Source organism: Rhinatrema bivittatum, chromosome 1 (genome assembly GCF_901001135.1).
Source record: "Rhinatrema bivittatum chromosome 1, aRhiBiv1.1, whole genome shotgun sequence".
Taxonomy (NCBI): Eukaryota; Metazoa; Chordata; class Amphibia; order Gymnophiona; family Rhinatrematidae; genus Rhinatrema; species Rhinatrema bivittatum.
The window spans coordinates 222899242-222919277 of record NC_042615.1 but is presented as its reverse complement, the minus strand read 5'-3'; the positions used below and the strand labels follow the sequence as shown (position 1 = coordinate 222919277).

Sequence of the window (20036 nt, the reverse complement as noted above, 5' to 3'; positions counted from 1 at the left end):
CTTAGACTTTTGAACTTGGTTTTGTAATCCAAATGATCACCCCCTTAGTAGAAAAGACTTTTATCCCATCCAGGATTCCAGGAATTAAGGACAAAAAAGCAGTGCTTCTCTACAGGCCAGTACAGAAAGGTGTGCTCAGCCAAGCGTACAGGTTTACCTGCTCTTGAGCGCATATTTTGTGAGTGTAAACCTTCCTGCTGATGGAGCGAGGAGTTCCACGCGCATAAAATATGCGGGGGAAAACTGTTTCGTCTTGGTGCCCTTGCATGGAAGTTTCTTGCAAATGAGGGCATTAGCTATTCCCTCCCAATGCAGAGAGGTGTGCTGGCACAGCTCCCATATTCCCATTTTCCTAGCGCTGGAAATTTTTTACTCCTGGCCAGAGGTGTAATAAAGTTTCCAGCACTGAGGGAAGGGAGTTGCATTGGCCTGAATTCAGAGCTGAAACGTTTAGCCAGGGAGCTGCATATCTTCCAATGGAGGTGCCGACCCTTTCAGAGGTCCTCCTCCCCTCTCCAGCCCATGGGCAAGAAGTTCCCCCAGCAACTACAGTGCCCCCTACCCAAGTTCAGCCTAATTGGCCAGAGGTGAGCAAAGGCTCTCGGAGCCACGGAGTTGCAACTTTTCCCCAGAGTTGTATGAAAGCCTTCTCACACTCCCTTCTCCCCAGGCCCAGCGCAACCAGGTGTGTGCACACTGTGCATTTGCACAGGAAGAGGCAGCGAGCCAGCGGCAGCAGGAGAGGCAGTGGGGCCGCCAGCAGCCGAAGAAGGCAAAGAGGTGCAAGCTGCCGGCTCTCGAGCCACCGGCAGCCGTCGGAGAGGCCCATGTCTGTTTGCATGTGCGCGCGCACACAGCTTCCAGGGCAGCACTGCAGTTGTTTGCACGGGGTAGCACAATCGACTCCCCCCTTCAAGCAAGTTTAAAATATGTATTCAGCCTGTGCCGAATGCATGTTTAAGCTGGATATCTGCACATTTCAACTCCCCAAGCGTTAGCTTACTGCATCAGGAGTTTAAAAAAAAAAGAAAATAACCTGTGCATTAAGAAACCACGCGCTGAATTTCAACGCAAGGTTTTAATGCACAGGTTTCTTGCATCGACCTGCTAGTGAGTGTAAGCCATTAAATAAATAAGTCACTTTGCACTGGTTTTGCAAGGCTTGCTTTGTAGCTGTTCCTGTCTCCTGTAGTGCAGGATGACGACCTCTTACAGCAAATGGGTTTATTGTAAAACGACTCCACATTTTATACTTGGAAATAATTTAATCCTTCCAAACAATATTTCGGCAAGGACGTGAAAGGGGGGGGGGGGACTGGGTGGATTTTGTCATGTATGTTTATTTTTAGTAGATTGTAAGTTCCATGTAGCAGGGACGGCCTATTTCTTATGTATGTCTATACTGCGCTACATATGCCTAATAGTGATTTAGAAATGATAAATGGTGTTAGTAGTAGCAGCAGTAGCAGTAGTAGTTTTTAAGCTTGTAATATGTAATTGTTAAAATGCAGTTCCTCTTGTTCGGCACGTTAAAATAGATTGGCTGGGACCAGTTATCCTGTATAGAGCTATGGCTGACTGGATGTCTCCTTTTGCTTGAAATTTAAAAAATAAACTTGTGTGGAACATAGGGGGGAATGGAGTGATTTGGTTAGATGTTTCAGGCCTGGAGGAAACAGTGACCTTTTCTAGGTTGTGGTAACATTAATTGGGCACCCACCTGCCAGGAGCTGTTGCATTGTGCTTGCTGTCTTGCTGAGTGAGCTTGCCTGGTCATGTGCTGGATTGCAGCATCTTCCTTTTGTGTAGTGCAGAGTTTCCAGCAGCTGCATTGGTCCTGCAGGAAACTGGCAGACGAGACCCTTCTGGTCCCGTAAACTCATGTTGCACAACACCATTTACTGGACCAGTGATAAAAATATCCCCACGCTTGAAGGTCTCGGTTAAATAGAAAAAAAATATGCAGTCATTTTATTTTACACACAGTCTAGGGCTGGAAATTGCAGACGAGATGGGGGGGGGGGGGCCTCCTCCTCCCCCAGTCTTTTGAAGGAGGGCCGTGGGCATGCCAGGGTCATCTTGGGCTCTGTATTTGACAATAGGCACACTAGACCTGTGCCTAGGATGGCAACAATCTGGGAGCAGCAGGCTTGCCGAAGAGTTTGCTGCCTTGCAGTTGTGCAACATTTCAGCAGAGAATAGCCCTCAGCCATTCCTTCTTCCCAAGTATGCAAAATCAGCACCAGCTATCGTAATCTACAAATGGCGCAGTTATGTTACCCCCCCCTCCCCCAAACACTTTGAGAAGTGAAATCTAAAAGTACATTATTATTTATTGGGGGGGGGGGGGGGCAGTTTCCTTTCTTGACCTTTCGGCTTCCAGCTCAATCAAAACCGAGGCTGGGATCTTACGCCATGAACTTTCGTTTGCGACTAACCTGGTTGAGGGGGGGGGGGGTTGTTTCTACTGTATTTCCCTTCCTGAGTTGCTTTAGGTCACTCATTGCAGCGACCGTCCTGGGCCAGGGTGCCTGCTCCTGGATCCCCTGCCGTCACAAGTCCTGAATTCGAGCAGTAGGTGTCACGGGTCTGCGAATGCTGACCCAGGGCGTGGAAGATCTGATCTGGGAATCAAACTCGTGTCTTGCACACGGCAGGGCGGGGCTCAGCACCACCATTGAGAGCTACCTGACTGGCCTCATAACAGCATCGTTTTTCTATTTATGTTTGTGGGCGGGGGATTTTCTATCACTGGTTCTTGTTCCGATTTGCGTGCTGGTGTAAGTTTGCTCTTCTGTTGAGTAAAACGGATTTCCTGTTCTTAAAAAAAAAAAAAAAAGAGCTGTTTCGTTTTTTTTTTGTTTTTTTTTCATTGTGCAACTTTTGGCATCCTGTGTTGTTGTCGTGTCGATTTTCAGCTTGTACCTCAAAACACATTCGTGCAGGATCAGAGCAATTTCCTACCGTTGTGGGTGCTTGTCGTGAAACTGTATTCTAGTAATCCTGCTTAGATGGGCCAAAACCTGCCAAAACTAAAATATTTGCTGCTTATCTGAAGATTGCTAATTGAGAAGGAAAGTTATTGGGATATTATACAAAGCTTTGGTTCTATTGGGGGAATACATACGTGTTTGTGTATGTAGATGTACATATGTATTTAGCTGGATGAATAGTAGTCTGACTAAGCAATGGCTGCTGAACACAGCCGAATATCAGGCGCCGCCACTCTGCTGGATATCTAGCTTAGGTGGCACTGAATATTGACTTAAGTTTTAGAAAAAAAGGTTATGGTAATCCTTGTGCAGCAAGCTTCTGAATAATTTCTGAATGTTATTTCGTTAGATATTGTACAGAATTGTACGTAAATTGCATTGTCTTGGATGTCGGTATGTATAATTCTGAATGTATTTTGTGACCCACCCCGCAAAGTTCTTGGAATATAAGAACATGTAAATAAAATAACTTTTTTCAAAATTGCAGGATTATAGTTACTTTTATTTGATTTCTAAGAACCCTATCTTTCCGAGAGATAATGGGGGGGGGGGGGGGGGAGTGAGTATATTTATTTTTGACCAGGACTGAGATCCGGCATCAAGAACCTTAATTCATAACCACGCAGGGATTACTTTCCCCTGTTTTTTATATGCCCTCCCAACTTGAGTTTAGTTTAGTCATTGCAGTTATGGTATTGGGCCGGGGGCCCTGCATTAGGGCTGCTTTTGGGACTCTGTAATTATGGGCCCTGAATCCGGCCGCCAGTTGTCTCCCATCAGCAGTGACTGACTCCTGTCTCCTCTCCCCTGGGGGCTGTGAATGTTGTCTCTGCGGTATCTCCAGTCCTGACTGCCTTGGGGGTTTTGAACCCACCGCATGGTAAAGCACAGCACTTGCCTCCTGAAGCCAGGGGAGCCGTCCGGTGGAGATTGTGATGGTGACCACGGATCTCAATAGTTCGGTCCATTCCTAAGGTTTTCTGTAGCCTGCTCTCCCCCTCTTTTGAGGGATGCCTGTGATTTGTGGTGACTTTGTGTGGGCAGTCGGGGTAAGGACGGCGGCATGCGGAGAGCGAATTAGATCGTCGAGGAAGCATGCGGGGGCCTGTGCCTGTCTCTTGCAAATCATTCCCATGCTTTTTGGGTTTTTTTTTTCTGACCTGTAGCATTTCTCTCTCTCTTCAGGAGGAGGGGGCAAGCGGAATGGACGGAGTAAGAAATGGAAGGAGATGCTACAGTTACCGCACATTGTGCAATGCGAAGAACTCAGGCGTTCAATCGGTAGGTGTGCGTTTTTCCTGTTCATCGATCTTTTCTCTCTTTTGTTCCGGAATATGTGCATGCTCACCTTTGTGAAGTGAAATGGCTCCTGCTTTGCCTCGCTTGGGGCTGACAGCAGAAACCCCCAGAACTAGGTTAGGATGGAAGGCCCCGTTGAGGAAGAGGAGGTGACCTGGTGTTCCCTGATGGTGCCACAATGCCCTGCTTCACCCAGGCCCTGGACTGAAAGCAGTCTGTGAGTAATTTCAGTTTGGAAAGTTTTTTTTTAATCTACAAAGCTTGTACAAAAAGCTCCAAAAATAAAGAAGCAGAAGCCCCCCCCTCCCCCACCCTCTCGTCTTGCTTTCCGAATATAAGAAGACTTCCAGATCTGGATACCAATGTCCTGGAAACTGAAGTTTTCCTGAGCCTGTGTATTGTGATGGAGGAGGGAGAGCAGGTGGGTGCCGAGAAGCCAAACTCTGCCCTTGTGCATGAGCCGACCACTTGAGAGGCAATGCATAGCTTTTGGGCCATCGGACCTCCTTTGCAAGAGCAATTACTGGCTTTTTCACTGAGATAACCTCCTTAAAATTAGATCAGTTTCCTGTTTGCAGTCTTAAAGCCTCTTTAAATTAGTCATAAAGGGAGGAGAAATCACATTAGCATCTGTGACGGAAAGCCTTGTAAACTGGAAGGGTTTTATGGAAGCACTAATCTAGCATTAGAGTGCATTAATACCTACTTTGGACTTGAACACCGAAAATGAAAAACCACTAAGAAGAAGTTTAAATCCCACATTGGCAGCTGTAAGACAAACATGGTGTCTCTCTCTCTCTCTCTCCTTGAATTTTACATTTTAAAATGTAAATCATTTAAAAATTGTCTTTGTAGAAACAAACTTAATCTTTTTTTGTTTTGTTTTATTTTTTGATGTGGTGGATGTTTTTCATGCTTTTGCTTTCATGTGCATCAGAACACATCCAAGAAAGTTGTGAAAATGAATTTTTGACCTAAGAAATTCTTTGAATTATTTTATCTGCTTATTTTTTTTGTTTGTTTTTAGTACACTTTTTTCATACTAGTTAACTTTTATTAACGGTGGATTTTTTTTAGCCCACCATTCTAAATGATGCTTCAGGCAGCTTACAGCATTATTAGAAATTGGGTACAATAAGTCCTTGCCCCAGAGAGCTTACCATCTGAATATTGAGTTCCAGGGCTGCCCTTCTGCTCACAAATGCACCACTCTGTCCTTTTTGCCTTCAAGACAGAAAATAGGGGTGAAGGGTTTGGGACCAGGGAGCATCAAGGAAATCAGGCCCAGTGCTGCCAGATATGCAAATTGTTCAATTGCACAGGAGGCAGAGCCCATCCCACTGACAGCCAAAGAGTAGAAGAGGGTCCTGGTGTTGCTGATGGAGCCCATCCTGCTGGCTGTTGCAGAAGAGGGAGAGACCCCATGCGAGTGAGAAAAAGAGGAGTTGACTGTATATGTGTGAGAGTGGAAGAGAATCAAGTTGGTCTGTTTCCCAGCCACCACTAATCCATGTCACTCTCAGAAGTTCCCAGGTATAGCGAGCATGGACATTTTTTTTTTAAATCCTAATTAATTTTAATTATTGGATGATCTGTCATCAGCTGTTAGAAATATTTTTATTAGTATTGGTTTTATTATTATATTTTATATTTCTTGGTTTTATTTGATGTTCTATAAGGGATGGCAGTGTTTTTTGTTTTGTACAGAAAAAGGAGAAGTGCAGAAAATTCCAAGTCCTTCAGTTTTCCAAAAGCAGTATTTATTTTTATCATTCAGAAAATGCACAGATTTTTACTTCAGAAAGACTCCTGAGGTTCAAGAAAATTCTGAAACAGCAACTCAAAATGTCCCCCGACATGGACACCGTGTTTCGTCGAGAGAGGCTGTGTCAGGAGGGACAGAAAGTCTTGGAAAAGTGAAGGACTTGAAATTTTCTGCAGGCCTCCTTTTTCTGTTCTATACACGGAGCGTGGCCCTAACTCCCTTGGCAATGTTTCTGGTTTTCCATTGTTATTCTGCATACAGAAGTTAATATTTAAAGCTATTTAGATGGATAACTAGCAAGTTATCCATCTAAATGACTAGTTTTGATTATTCCCCTTATCTGGCTAAAGTTATCCAGTAACGTGTCCCTGGATTTTTAGCCTTGTTTTCAGGCATGTCTTGAGTTAGCCAAATAAGACAGGGGCATATTGAGGGTATTCCAGGGTGGGGTTGAGCTGCGTTAACTGAGGAAGTTATTCGGCTAACTCGACTCACCTGAAAACGAGTCTAAAGTTATCCAGTAACGTGTTACTAGATAACTTTTTTGCCTTAACTGGCTATGTTCAAAAGAATAAAGCCAGTTAAGTAGTGAAGTGCAGGGTTTGACTTTTTTTTTTTTAATCACAGCCTCCCACCCGAACCCCAACTGCTCAGCCCTACCAAGCTGACCCTGCATCTTCCTCACCCAAACCCATCCATCTCATCCTTTTAACAATGTAAAGGCTCTCTCCATCCCCCCTGCTCCCAAGTCCCATCTAATATGTTAAAAATCATACTCTCTCTAGGGCCATCCCTCCTGATACCTTAATTCAGTTTAATCTTCAGCCCGGTAAGAAAGCTGCAGGCTTGGTCTAGTACGGCCGAGCAGTTGGAACTCAGGTTGGAGGGAGGAGGGGGCACTGTGTAGGGGCCAGTAGGCCCGCAGTCCGTTGTTTTTCTTTTTCTTCCAAACCACTTAACTGGCTATATTCTTTTAAACATAACAGATTAAGGTTTAACTTTATACCTAACTGGCGATATTAAAAAAAAAAAAAAAAAAAAAAAAAAAAAAAGCCAGTTAGTTTTAAAGTTATTCAGCTATACTTAGCTGGATAACTTTTTATTTGAAGATATTCATTGGTACGTTATCTGTGCTCCTGGTCTTTCAATATTTACTCCTGGGGGAATTCTGCGCACAAAAACTGAAAATTCTGCAAACTTTATGTTGGTCAAAATAACACAATTTACAATGCAGTCTTTAAGAAGTTACATTTTAAATATTTTGAGCAGAATTTCCCTAGAAATTCACTGTAAGAGTGTCCCTTCCCACACAGGCCAGCACCCTCACATACACACAATCCCTTTTTCATACACACGTGCTCCCAATCTCTCTCACACACAGACACTCCTTCACAATCTCCTCATATTTGCTCCCTCTCTCTGAAACCCACACTCAAGCATCCCCCCACCTACCCTCTCTTACCTCCCATGCTCTCTCACACCCTCCTGCTCTCACCCTCCACACCCCCTCTTACCAACCATGCTCTCTGTCACCCTCCCCTCCCCTCTCTGACACATTTTCACCGGCATGCCACGGGACACGCTCCGTTTGTGGTGAAGATGAAGGCCCGGCATGCCATTCGCGGCACACAGGGGCCTTCCCTTTTTGCCGCGAACGGTGCGTCGGGCTCCGTTTGCAGCATGCCGGGGTCTCTTCTGCTATTTTCTGCGCAGAAGTTGGCAATTCTGCGCAGGGGGGAATTCTACGTTCCGCAGTAGCACAGAATTCCCCCAGGAGTAAATATTGGACTAGTGGAGTCTGGCTTCTTGCAATTTTCTTTTGTCTTCACGTTTCTATTGTCTCTTTATTCTGTATTTGATGAAGATCTGTCTGTGTTGTGCCTGTGTGACTGAAGAGAGGTATTCTGCTAGCGTGGGGATCTGTGTATAGCAGCTTGGCTAGCTCTATTTCCTAATAGGAGGTGTATTGTTAGGGTCTGGTGCAGTATTTGCAATGTTGCTTTTTTTTATGGGTAGGCTTGTTACTGTTTGAGTGCTGGCAATTAGTGCTATTTTGGTATGGAAGGTTTACTATATTGTAACTGTAATTGTTTACTCGTGACTTTTCAAGGACCAATCCCACATCCAACACGTTACTATAGGCCTTATACCATAGAGGTTCCATATGTGTGTGTTGCTTTTTTTCCAGGGCTATCTAGTTGGCACTAAAGCAGTGCTTGTAAATATAATATGCATGTTGTAAATTTATATTTTTACCTCAGAAGACTGTACTTTAATGTCCTTTTCATGTGATTTGCTATAAATTCATAATCTTTAATTGTGTGCACTGAGAGGGTTGGGTGCAAGGCAGTAAGTTTCACCTAGGGCACTTACACCGGCCCTGGATCTGTGAGGGTGCTGTGGGACGGGGGAGGGTTACAAGCCCAGTAAGGGGGTGTCATTTTTAAAAATTTGGGTTGCCGGAGGGAGCCAAGAGATTTTAGGCAGGCCAGGAACAGAGACTGAACGAAACTGGGGGTAGGGGGAGCACAGGAATTGTTTGCACAGGGCAGGAAAAAAGCTAGCAGTGGCTCTGAAGGAAACAATTGTAAACGATTCTTTCAATTTTTACAATTGCCCTGATCCTGCTAGTGATTTCCTTACAAATCTTCATAAGTTCTCTTTTTTTGAGCACCAGAGATTGGGAAGAATATTGGAAAGAAAAGAGCGGATTGTAAATGAGCACTGGAGCAAGATGAGACAATGCTTTTAGCAAGATGATCTAGGGAGGGTTTCGTACTGTTCTCCAGCTGAGTCTGAAGTTTTTCTTTTTCTTTTTAAATCTTTTTTTTCTTATTCTCCGAAGACCAGCAGTTCACCATAGGGTCACTCATGGGTGATGTCATCTGTTGCTCACCATGAAACATTTCCAGAGCGTTTTAGGAAAACCCGAAAGACCCTCGAAGCATACGCTGCAGTTCCCGCAGCTGCGTGCCTCGGTTTGCTGCTGAGACCAATGAACCATGTGTTAATGGCTTTTCGCTGTGATTTTTCCCCATTTGGCACACTCTCTCATAATTTTTCTTTAGCTCTATTAATTAGATTTTATGTTGGTTTTTGTTTACTTTCTTTCTCAGTCCCTCTGTCAGCAGGTCTAGTTTTCTCTGTGGTTTTTCTGTCAAGGCCCCTTTCAGACTCTGTTTGTCCTTTATCCCAAATTTCTTCTCTGATTTTGCTTCATTAATTTTTCTGACGGTCACAAAGAGTAGGGCCAGCAGTTTCAGATTTTGCCTGGATTACAGGCAGATGATGATGATAATTAGTGACCATCATAAGACCTGCTACAAGTATCTGGTTGAGGATCGTGATGTAGCATGTGCCCAACGATGGTGCCAAGGGTCACCAAGACCCACAAGATGAGACTACAATGTCATCTTGAAGCTTTGAAAATGTTCAGATCCATCTACCATTGAAATCACTGCAGCCGAACAACTGTGACTCAGAACTGCATCAGTTGCTGGAAGCATAGAGATCCCAAATGGAGCATCTTGGCCCTCTTTGGCTCTGAAGCCTAAGGATAGGCCCAGAGATGGAGACACGTGCTGTGGGTTCCTGGCTACCCAGTCTTCCATGTTCATAGTTCAGCTGTTTCCCTGCTTCCCATGGAGCAGTAAAGGTTTTTCCTTGTTGGCTGTCACATAGCCCATTCTTTATGATGGCCCTGCCTAGGTTCACCCTTTCAGAAAGAAAGACTGCAGTTTTTAGCTTTAAACCTCTTAACTGGCCCTTTTTTTATTGCTGAGACCAGAAGGGACCCTGGTCCTGCCCTCTTTTTGGGAGCCATGTCAAAGACCCAACAAGAATTACCACCGCTCTTACTTAAGAGACAGCCCCAGGGGAAGTACTTTGAGTCTCCTATACTGTACATGTTCTATTATATACTCTCAAGCAGTAGTAACCTACAGGTCTCGACTGTCATATTAGTTAAAACAAGAATTCATGGGAAGAAAATTTCACAGTCATGCAAGTCTGGATTTTTCGGTGCAACTCTGTTACCACCAAGGTTCACACATGACTGGAATAAGTACTGGTTCTTCCTACTTGTGGACCCTTCTCCACTCAGCTCAACATGCTTTGCTTTTGGAGGAATCTAAATTAAAAATATTTCATGTCGAAATAAAGAATGGCCAGGATGAGGAAACACTACAAAATATTAAGAGATTAGACTGGCTAGTAAAATGAGCAACATGATATTAATGGGAGACTTGAGTAAATATCACATCAGAGCATGCAAGGCAGTAAAGCTGCTAGATGCCATCAATGAGTGTTTCATGCAGCAGTTGGTTATGGAACCAACCAGAAGGGGAACTATATTAGATCAGGTTCTCTGTGGACTACAGGACGAGATGCAAGAGATAAGTGGTGGATCCACTTGGCAACAGTGATCATAATGTAATAAAATTTGACATAATCCTTGGAGGGCGAATACGAAGGAAAACTACTGCAGTAGCATTAACTATAACAGGGAGGCTATGATAAAATGAAATTTGTTGGGGAAAAAAAACGGAAAGGAGCAATCCACAAGATTAAAAACTTGCAGGACACATGGACACATCCCTAGGGCCGATACAAAATGTGTTCTGTTCATTAAAAAAAAAAAAAAAAAAAAGAAGGTCAAAGGAAAGCCAAATAATTGCCGGCATGTTTTAACGGTGAGGTGGAAGTCAATTAAAGCCAAATGGAAAGCAGACCCAAATGAAAATAGGGAACAGCATAAGCACTAGTAAGTTAGATGTAAAAAAGTAAGCTGATTGAGAGAATCTGAAAAGAAGATTGCCATAGAGGTCAAAACAAGTATTAAAAACCTTTTCAAGTATATTCAAAGCAAAAAGCATATGAAGGAGTCAGTTAGTCCACTAGATGGCCAAGGGGTGGTCAGGGAAGACCAGGAAATAGCAGAAAAAAATAAATGTATTCTTTGTCTTTCTTTTTACTGAGGAGGATAGGGTCATACCCAAACCGGAAACATTTTTTTATGGTGATGACTGAGCGACAAGATCAGGGATTCTCAACCCAGTCCTCAGGATACACCTAGGTAGTCAGGTTTTCAGAATATCCACAATGAATGTGCATGAGATATAATTATGTACATTGGAGGCAATGCTTTCACCTCTGTCATGGGATATGCATTGTGGATATCCGGAAAACCTGACTAGCTAGGTGTGTGGACTGGGTTGAAACCCCCTGAACTAGATGGAATCACTGTGAAACTGGAGTACTTAATAACTAAATAACTTAATAACTAAAGAATAACAAATCACGGGGACCAGATAGTATTACCCCAGAGTTTTGAAGGAACTCACACTAAAAGGCAAAGCTGAAGCCTTCAATTACCTCGACGCCGATTTTGGATCCTAGTCAGCCACGAATTGAGACTATGTTCGCCGTTTCACTGAGAACTCAGCCGGCTGAAGGGAATGCCTGACGTTGAGCAGGCAACGTGAACCCATGTGGAGGAGGCATCCCTCAGTCCTGGCGCACCACTTACCCCGGATCCACTATCCGAAATCTTCAGCTTGTCTGGAGAGGCCACAGCCGAATGGCTGGAGGGGAAAGTGGAACCAACGAAAACTGCCCCAAGAAAGGAGGTGAGTGAGGCACTCCTTTCGGTGAGCCAAGGAGAACGAGGCTCCAGGGGCTTGGTGGCCACGAAACATCAGAAGGACGGTAAGACCGGGGACCTGGAGGCAGCAGGGAGGAGCAAGACGGGAATACATGTTTTAGGAACCCTTCCTTTGGTAAAACCTCAAGAAATAACCATCGATGATATTTGGAACATGTTTGTTTCTCTGGATTCCTCTATAAAGTCAATGTAAAGCTTATTGAGGGAAAATTTACAACATACAAAGAATATGGATGTAAAGATGACTACTTGGAGAAAAAAGTGTCTGAGAATGAGCAAAAAATCAAGGATATGAAAGAAATTAAACATAATTTAATAAAATCTGAGTCTATGTGTTATAATAGGCTTGAGAGATTGGAAAATGAGAATAGACGAGTGAATTTAAGGGTACTTAATTTCCCAAAAATGAAAGGACAGTCACCACGAGATTTATTTAAAAGCTATCTCAAAAATATCTTGAAATTTCCAGAGGAGGGATTACCAGCTTTATCTAAAGTATATTATCTACCAAGGTCCAAAGAAAAGAAGCCAGAAAATGTTTCTCAACAGCAGGAGAGAAGAGAAAAATCTTTAAATATCTCTGCACTCCTGGAAATGACTTTAGACACAGTAATTGAAACAAGGGAAACTTTGTTAGTTTCTTTTTTGTTTATTTCACAAAGAGAATACTGTCCTGAGAAACTATCTGAGAAACCAAGATATGGTATTTCATGGTTACAGAATCTGGATTTACCCAGACGTAACCAAAGAGACAGAGATTTTTACAAATGAGATCTGAAGTCATAAACAGGGGGGCAAAATTCATATTGCGCTTCCCATGCAGATGTATATTGATATTTCACGATGCTAGGACCCCATACAGAGGAGTATACCTGGACTCACATTCCTGATAGTGTGCCTCAGGAAACGGTAATCATGCAAGCTCAGGAACTAACTCTAAGGGTGTGATATCTGTTAGGAAATGATCTGGTTTTCTTTTGTGACTGCTCATTCGATATTGGACTCCCTATTTCCTATGATTATATCAGATATGAAAATGTTTTCTAACGATTATCTTGAATGTTAAGTATTGATATTACTATTGTTTGTTATCCGTGAACTATTGGTTCTGTATAATTGGTTAAAATTCAATAAAAATAAAATTACTAAAAAAAAAAAAACCCTAAATATACCGACCACATAAATAGACATGGTTTAATGGGAGAGAGTCATCATGGTTTTTGCAAAGGGAATTCTTGTCTTGCCAATTTACTAGATTGTTTTGAAGGTGTAAGTAATCATGGATAAAGGTGAGCTGGTTGATATAGTGTGTGTGTGGATTTTCGAAGGCATTTGACATAGTCCCTCATGAGATGACTCAGGAACTTGGGAGGTCATGGGATCAGCGGCAGTGTCCTATTGTGGCTTGGTAACTGAATAAAAGACAGAAAACAGAATGCAAGACTAAATAGTACATTTTCTGAATGTAGAAAGGGTCATCAGTGCTCCAGGGGTCCTTATTGGGGCCTTTGTTTAGCATAATCATAAATGATCTGGAAAACAGGGATGACGAGTAAAGAACAAATTTGTAGATGACACAAAATTGTTTTGAGTCTTTAAAATGGCAGCGGGTTTGAAGAACTGCAGAAGGATCTTGTGAGATTAGGAGACTTGGTTTCTAAAAGACATATACAATTCATTGTAAACAAGTGCAAAGTTATGCATAAAGGGAAAAATAATCCCAACTACAGGTATACGATGCTGAATTCCGTGTTAGGAATCACTACCTGGGAAAAGGACCTCATAGTCCTTGTGGACAATACTTTGAAATCTCTAGCTCAGTGTGCGGTGGTGGAGGGCAAAGAGAATGTTAGGAATTATTTGGAAAGGAATAGAGAACAAAACTGAGAATATCATAATGCCTTTGTACAGATCCATGGTACGACTGCATCTTGACTATGGTGTGTAGTTCTGGTCTCCCATCTCAAAAAAGACATAGCGGACATAGAAAAGTACAGAGAAGGGCAACAAAAATAAGGATGAAAATGCTCCCTTATTATGGAGAAAGGCTAAACAGATTAGGGCTGTTAGCTTGGAATAGACGATTGAGATGTATAAAATCATGAGTGAGGTGGGACAGGTGCTTCCCTTTGCTCCCCACCCCCATCCTTCTCCTAGCAATATTTAAGTCAAAGAAAATCACAGTAACACACACACACACCAAAGGGAACTTTAGGGGTATTCCACTTCTGGCCTTTAGGGAGCAGGGGGAACCCCAGAAACCTTTCCTGGGCCTTCGCATGGCACTCTAGCCTCATTGCATTGCACTGCACAGAGGGGGGGATGTGGTGACATAGGGGGCCTATCAGCCGCACGGTGTGCATACCCGGGCGGTAGTGGCGAGGGGCCCTTCAGGGGCATGAGGCCAGCAGCTGCTGCTGCTGGCGGGGGAAATGCTGCAGGGTTTGAAAGTTCTGGGTGGTGAATGCTGCTCGGGGAAGGCAGCAGAAGGGCTTGGGGGTGGGGAAGTAAGCGAGGCGGGCTTGGCAGAGAAGCCTCATCAGCTCACACAGATGGCACTGAGGGCTGCACGGGGGAAGGCGAGCAATGTCGGGCACACCGAGATCCACAGCTATGCACACAGACGCACAATCAAAATCCTTCTTCAGAACCAACGCTCACACAAACACCCATTCATAGTCTCACTCTCTCTCCAAAGCGCCCTCTCCCTAATCCCAGTGCTGTCTTTCTCTAGCTAGGCATGGGCACACAGGGCCTAGTGCAAGTAATCTCCTTCATCACAGAACAGCCCTCTGTTTTCTTTTCCAATCCCTCCCAGGCAGCTGCAGCGAACAAGACAGGAGGTGGTGAGGCTGAGGTTGGAGTAGACGGAACGGATAAGAGGAAAAACCTACCTGTTCCCTAATCCAGCCCCTCTCTTCCTGCTGTTCCCCCCCCCCCCCCATCTCCTCCTGTCTTGGGGGGGGTGAGTTTGTGGTGGATAAGAGCAAAGCAAGGAAAGGAAGAACTACCCCGCTTCCCAATCCAGCTTCCCTTCCTCCCAGGCAGCCTGCAGAGAACGGGGAGGGAAGGGGCTCAGATTTCCAGGTGTGGTTATAACACCCTGAGCAGCAGGAGCATTGCTTATTGGTTGGGGTCATTTCCAAAAAGAAAAAAGTACTGGGCTGGGACCAGTGACAGCCTCCACCTTCCACCGCAGCTGCAGTGGGGAAAAGGAAGGAAGTTCAAAAAGGTGCCAGGTCACTGACCTGGAAGAAAATCAGTACCGCCCGAAGGTGTGCCTAAGTCAGTTCAATAACAATGTCTCACCTGCAACCTGATTGTTGAATTTTATTTCTACGTAGTCAAGTGAACCAACACATCAGCCACAATACTCTGAGAATAACAGATGTACAGGTGTGTTTTGTGTGTTTTTTTTACCAAACTGGTTAAAAGGTCAACCCTTTTTTTTTTTCCCTATTGGGGAACTTTTTCCTCTTAATTCCACTCTCTCCCAACTCCTTGACAAATTTTAACAAGAAATGACACCCCTTCACATTGATTGAAATATTTATATGATTACATTTGATGTCATGTGGTTTCTGAGATTGGCACCTCGGAAAAGATCATTACAAAACAAACTTCAAATACACCTTTAACTATGATGTCACTAAACGTGTTGAGTGATGTAATAAATGACAGATGGATTTGGAACAAGAGAAAGTGAACTCATTTTTGCATGACCTAAGGACAGTGTTATTTGTGAACACACCCTCAATTGAATTGTCTTTATATGTACTGCCGTGCTGTCTGCCGTCTTGTGTATAGTCATGTTTGATAGCTCAAACAGTTAGGTGTGTTATATGAGAGAGGTTAGTAAAGTTTTAGGCATTCATAAGACAGGATAAAGGAAGCTTTCCTAGCCAGATAGCTCTCTGCTGTATGCTACAGCCATGAATTTATTCCTAATAGGATATTGAGAGGAAGCGGCAGGGCACGCAGGTTGATTTTTATGTATTTCTACACCAACTGTTCAATATAATAGTTTACAACAGGGCATAGATTAATGATCCATATATCACCTAGTGGCACACATCCCTTCATTGTTAATCTCCATCTAGTGGAATGACTTTGAAGGTAACTTTTTTAACTTAAACATTTGACTTTTGAAGTGGAGGAAACAGCCAAGAGTCACAAGTTAATTTACTGAGTTGCTGATTTGTTGTTGAAGTAACAGAAGATGTTCATTTGTTACCAATAGCTTATAAATACTCTCTGATTAGATATGGAGGCAGTGAAAACGTAGGAGAAAATTCACAGCAGCTTATGTTTTTTGGAGGGGCAACTGCTGCAGAGAAGCCTTGCACTAGCATTGGGGAATTTATGTAATGAGTGTGAACAGTCCTAGGCCTTCAATCTGGATCTGTTCACTAGTAGGATTGAGTAAGCACTACTTGGTTAAACACTTGCCAACTAGCACAGTGAAAAGTAGATGTGTTAAATTGCGTAAGATAGCAAATAGAAAAGACAGGACAGTTAGCAGTGTTGGTGGATAGAAGGAGCTCTGATGGCAGGTTCATAAGGAATGCAGGTTTAAAAGGAGAAAAAGTGCTTAATAGTTGGCCAGGGTACTCTAAAGCCAATCAGCCCAAGCAATATGTGTTAAAAAGTGCAAGACATAGCTGAGACAAATTATACTGACTGAGGCTGTTGGCTTTGTAGTAAAAAAAAAAAAAAAAAAAAAGAGGGGGAGACACTGCCAGAAGGAGTTCCCCCGGAAGTAGACCAGCCTGCAGCCTTTTGAGCTGGGGATTGGAAACTGCATTAAGTATTGGGAGGGGAAAATGAGTTCTGTGCACTGCGGACTTGTAGTAGACTACACAAATGCCTTACTAAGAAGACCTGGCTGTCTCAGCGAAAAGAAGCCAGAGTTGAGCGTGTAATAGAAACATTAAACATAGTGTTTTGTACTACAAGTAGCTGTCTCGAGAGTGTGTGTTCCAGGAAACTGTCGACGGGTTGTGCTATACCCAGGCACCAACCTGTTACAACGGCTAATGGCTTTCTGCATCTTCTTATTCCTGGGAAAAATCTGTGTCCAAAAACTAAATTAAATTCAGTGCACTATATTTTTAAAATACTGCAAAATGTATTTATTTAAAACATTTCTATTCTGCGATGCTCAGTAACAAATCGGATTATAGTAAAAACAAAAAACATCAGAAGAACAAACAAATCTTACAACCCATAATTAAAATACAGAAAAATAAAACCCAAGTAAAATATGATAGATCTATTACAGTTATCATAAAACAATTATGCCAAAAGCTTCCATGAACAACAATATTTTTAACTTTTCCTGAAACAGCCTTGGGTCTTTTGCGAGCCTAAGCGACAATGGCAATAGAAAAAGCTCTACTTAGTGTTTGAAGCTGAAAATCTTTTTAAGGTGGAATTGCAAGCAGACCACCCCCCACAAATTGTAAAGAGCGTAAAGGGAATATTAAGGAGTCAAAAGTGAATTTCAATGCCGTCACCTTGTAATGCTCTGAAAATAAGGGTAAGCAATTTCACCCATGAAGCAATAGGGAGCCAGTGTAAAGCCATCAATTTGGGGCCGAAGCACTCTCTTCTCTCACAGGCAGAGATACTCCAAACTGCAGAGTTTTGAACAGTCTACAGTACCCTCAGTTGTTTCTTAGTTAACTCACAATAAATACTCTTACAATAATGGGGAATAGACTAAACAAGTGCCTTCATCACAGACCTAAAATCAGACTGACACAGTAGAAATCGTAACCATCTAACCTGGCCAAGCTTATAACAAGATTTAAGAATAGTTCTTTTCTGTGGTTTTAAAAGAGCGGCAGGTGCAAATATAACCTCAAACTTACGAGCTTCTGTTAAGCAAGGAAAAGACTACCCATTAACTTGCAAGGCACTGCAGTTCTCGGGCATGAAATCGACTCATTCAAAGGACCTCAGTATTTCAGTATTGTACAAATGTTGACAAAATGCTGAACAATGCTGCAATATAATCACTGAGTAATGCTTTAAAAGGCAATAGAGAAAAAAGTTATATTACTGGAAGATGCAGAACTTTAATTTTTTTTTTGTGCAGAATTTCCCCATCATAAGGCTGGACTCTCCCCATCTGTCTCCTCTTCTTAGGGCCAATCCTCCAGCTTGTTGACTGCTCTCGCACTTTTCTCCCCAGTTTTCTATATTTCCCTCCCCTCCATTCCCCTGCCCCCAGAAGACCTACAGCTTGCTCTCTGCCTCTCCACTGAATCAGGCTCAGGCCTCCTCCCCCCCCCCCCCCTCATTACCAGCAGTGGTCCTTAGTGTATCACCTTTAGCTATGGATAGGGAGGTGGGAATTGTAGAGAGGCGCCATTTGGAACAGCCCATCACTTTTGAGGGGAAGGTGTAGGAGGTTTTTTCCTGTGTTGGATCTTTGGGGCCTGTCTGTTGTCCCTGAGAGAAGGTCGGGGATCTGCCTGTCCAACAAAGGATTCAGGCCCTAGAGAAAGACTTGGGCTAGTTTGAGTGGATACAGCCCCAAAAGAACTACGAATATGTTTATGGCCCCATCAGTGTTGAGTCATGACCAGGAGATGGGGGTTACGTATTTAGATTTCTTTTTTATATTCCACTTTTAAACCACTTCAAGGATGATTTCGTTCAGGCACTGTAATTTCTTTCTCTCATTACCCTTTAGCAAGAACATAGCTTTTTCCTCTCTGCCTCTTCCACCCTCCCCAGTTGTCGTCTCTGCTCCCTCCTCTACTAGTTCTTTCCCCAGTAAGTCTCTCTCTCTCTCTCCCCTTATTTGTGTCCCTTGTCTTGTTAGGTCTAGGATGACATTGAAACCTCATCTCTTTTGGCCTCCGTGGGCTGATGCTCCTGACTCTTCCAGCCTCCTTGGGCTCTCGCCAGCGCTGTTCCTTCCTCACTTCTAGCCCTGCCTATGCCGCCGTTGCCTGCTGCTCCTCTTCCGGCTGCGGGGGCTGATGCAGACGCTGTTCTCCTTTCTTTTCTGGCTATCGCAGGGCACTGCTGTTCCCTCCCGGTTGCTGCATCCAGTGCTGGGGGGAGGGGGGGGGGGGTGCAGAAATGCAAAATTGTGTGTGGAAGGGGAATTCTGCACAAATTCCATGTTGAGTAGATGCTAAGAACTCTCCCAAGAATAATATCTTGATCACAGAAGAGAGAAGAATCCTAGACCAGGGACATCTGCCACCTAATGGCGATATTACAGTTTTAAAAGTAATCACTAACGGTATTATTTTCTAAAGCTTTATCGCGTGCGTTAGGGCGCTAACGCACGTGATAAGGCCTTATCGCATGCCATATAATGCAAATTAGGGGGAAGGCAGGGGGCAGAGTCGGCGGTGTCTTCGCTGCCGGCGATAATGTTACTAACGTTATCGTCGGCAGTAGCACGCTGAATAGCTCCACCTTTCATGGTGGCGCTATTCGGTGCGAAAGCCAGCAGCCGGCGCACCGCCATGGTGAGAAGGCTGCGGGCTTTCGCAGGCCCGCCCCCTGTTTTCGCAGGATTCATCAATTCTGCAAAGAATGATGAATCCAGGCCTAAAGTAGAAAATGCTTGTATTTATTGTACTCATTCAGCATCATTGCCCAGACACACCAGTAGATGGTTGATGGTATGCTAGAGATCTTGGACAAATTACCTTCTCTAGACCCTTGGCCAAAAACCAAACCAACTGTAAGATTCGGCTTTCGCACCGAATATATTGGATTTGGATCCAAACTTGTACATGGGACAGGTGACGAGTAATTTGGCAAGAGTAACAGAATATCTTGAAGACTGTGGGTTCCAGGTGATGTCCCAGGGTCTGGGAACCCTTATCCTGGGTATCCAAGAGTAAAATATTTATTTCATTAGATATACCAGTTTTTCTTTGGAAAGGCATAAGGAAAGATGTGAATTGCAGTACCTATGTCAGGGGAGGAGGAAGGGGGCCATAACATGTAAACTTGGACCTGAATAGCAAAATAGCAGTATATAAAGCATTTTGAACGTACAGCATCAAAATTAACATAATCAAAACCCTCAGAAAACAGCATATTTTAATGTTTTTGGGTCCTGCAAGTGTATTCAAGCTCAAAGTGGGGCCTGAATGGAAAAGTGTTTGGGAACTGATGACTTAATGCAGCAGTACTGGATTGTGTAGCATTTTCAATTTGCCTTTTTCTTCATCCTATTACTTCCTATTTTTGTCTTATTTTATATTAAACTGTTCAAACACCAGAAAAATATACAAGGTACAGCAAAGATTATATCATTAGCATGATACACAACAGAAAATTT

The 20036-nt window shown here is 43.4% G+C and overlaps 1 protein-coding gene across 2 annotated transcripts in view; it reads left to right on the top strand.

The window, feature by feature from the left end:
* The window catches only part of GRK4 (G protein-coupled receptor kinase 4), a 329347-nt gene that overhangs the window by 76759 nt on the left and 232552 nt on the right, over window positions 1-20036 (top strand). For both annotated transcript variants that reach the window (XM_029592025.1, XM_029592029.1), the window contains exon 2: window positions 4179-4274. In XM_029592025.1, the coding sequence (XP_029447885.1) occupies window positions 4179-4274 (96 nt within the window). The remainder of the gene's footprint in view (window positions 1-4178; window positions 4275-20036) is intronic.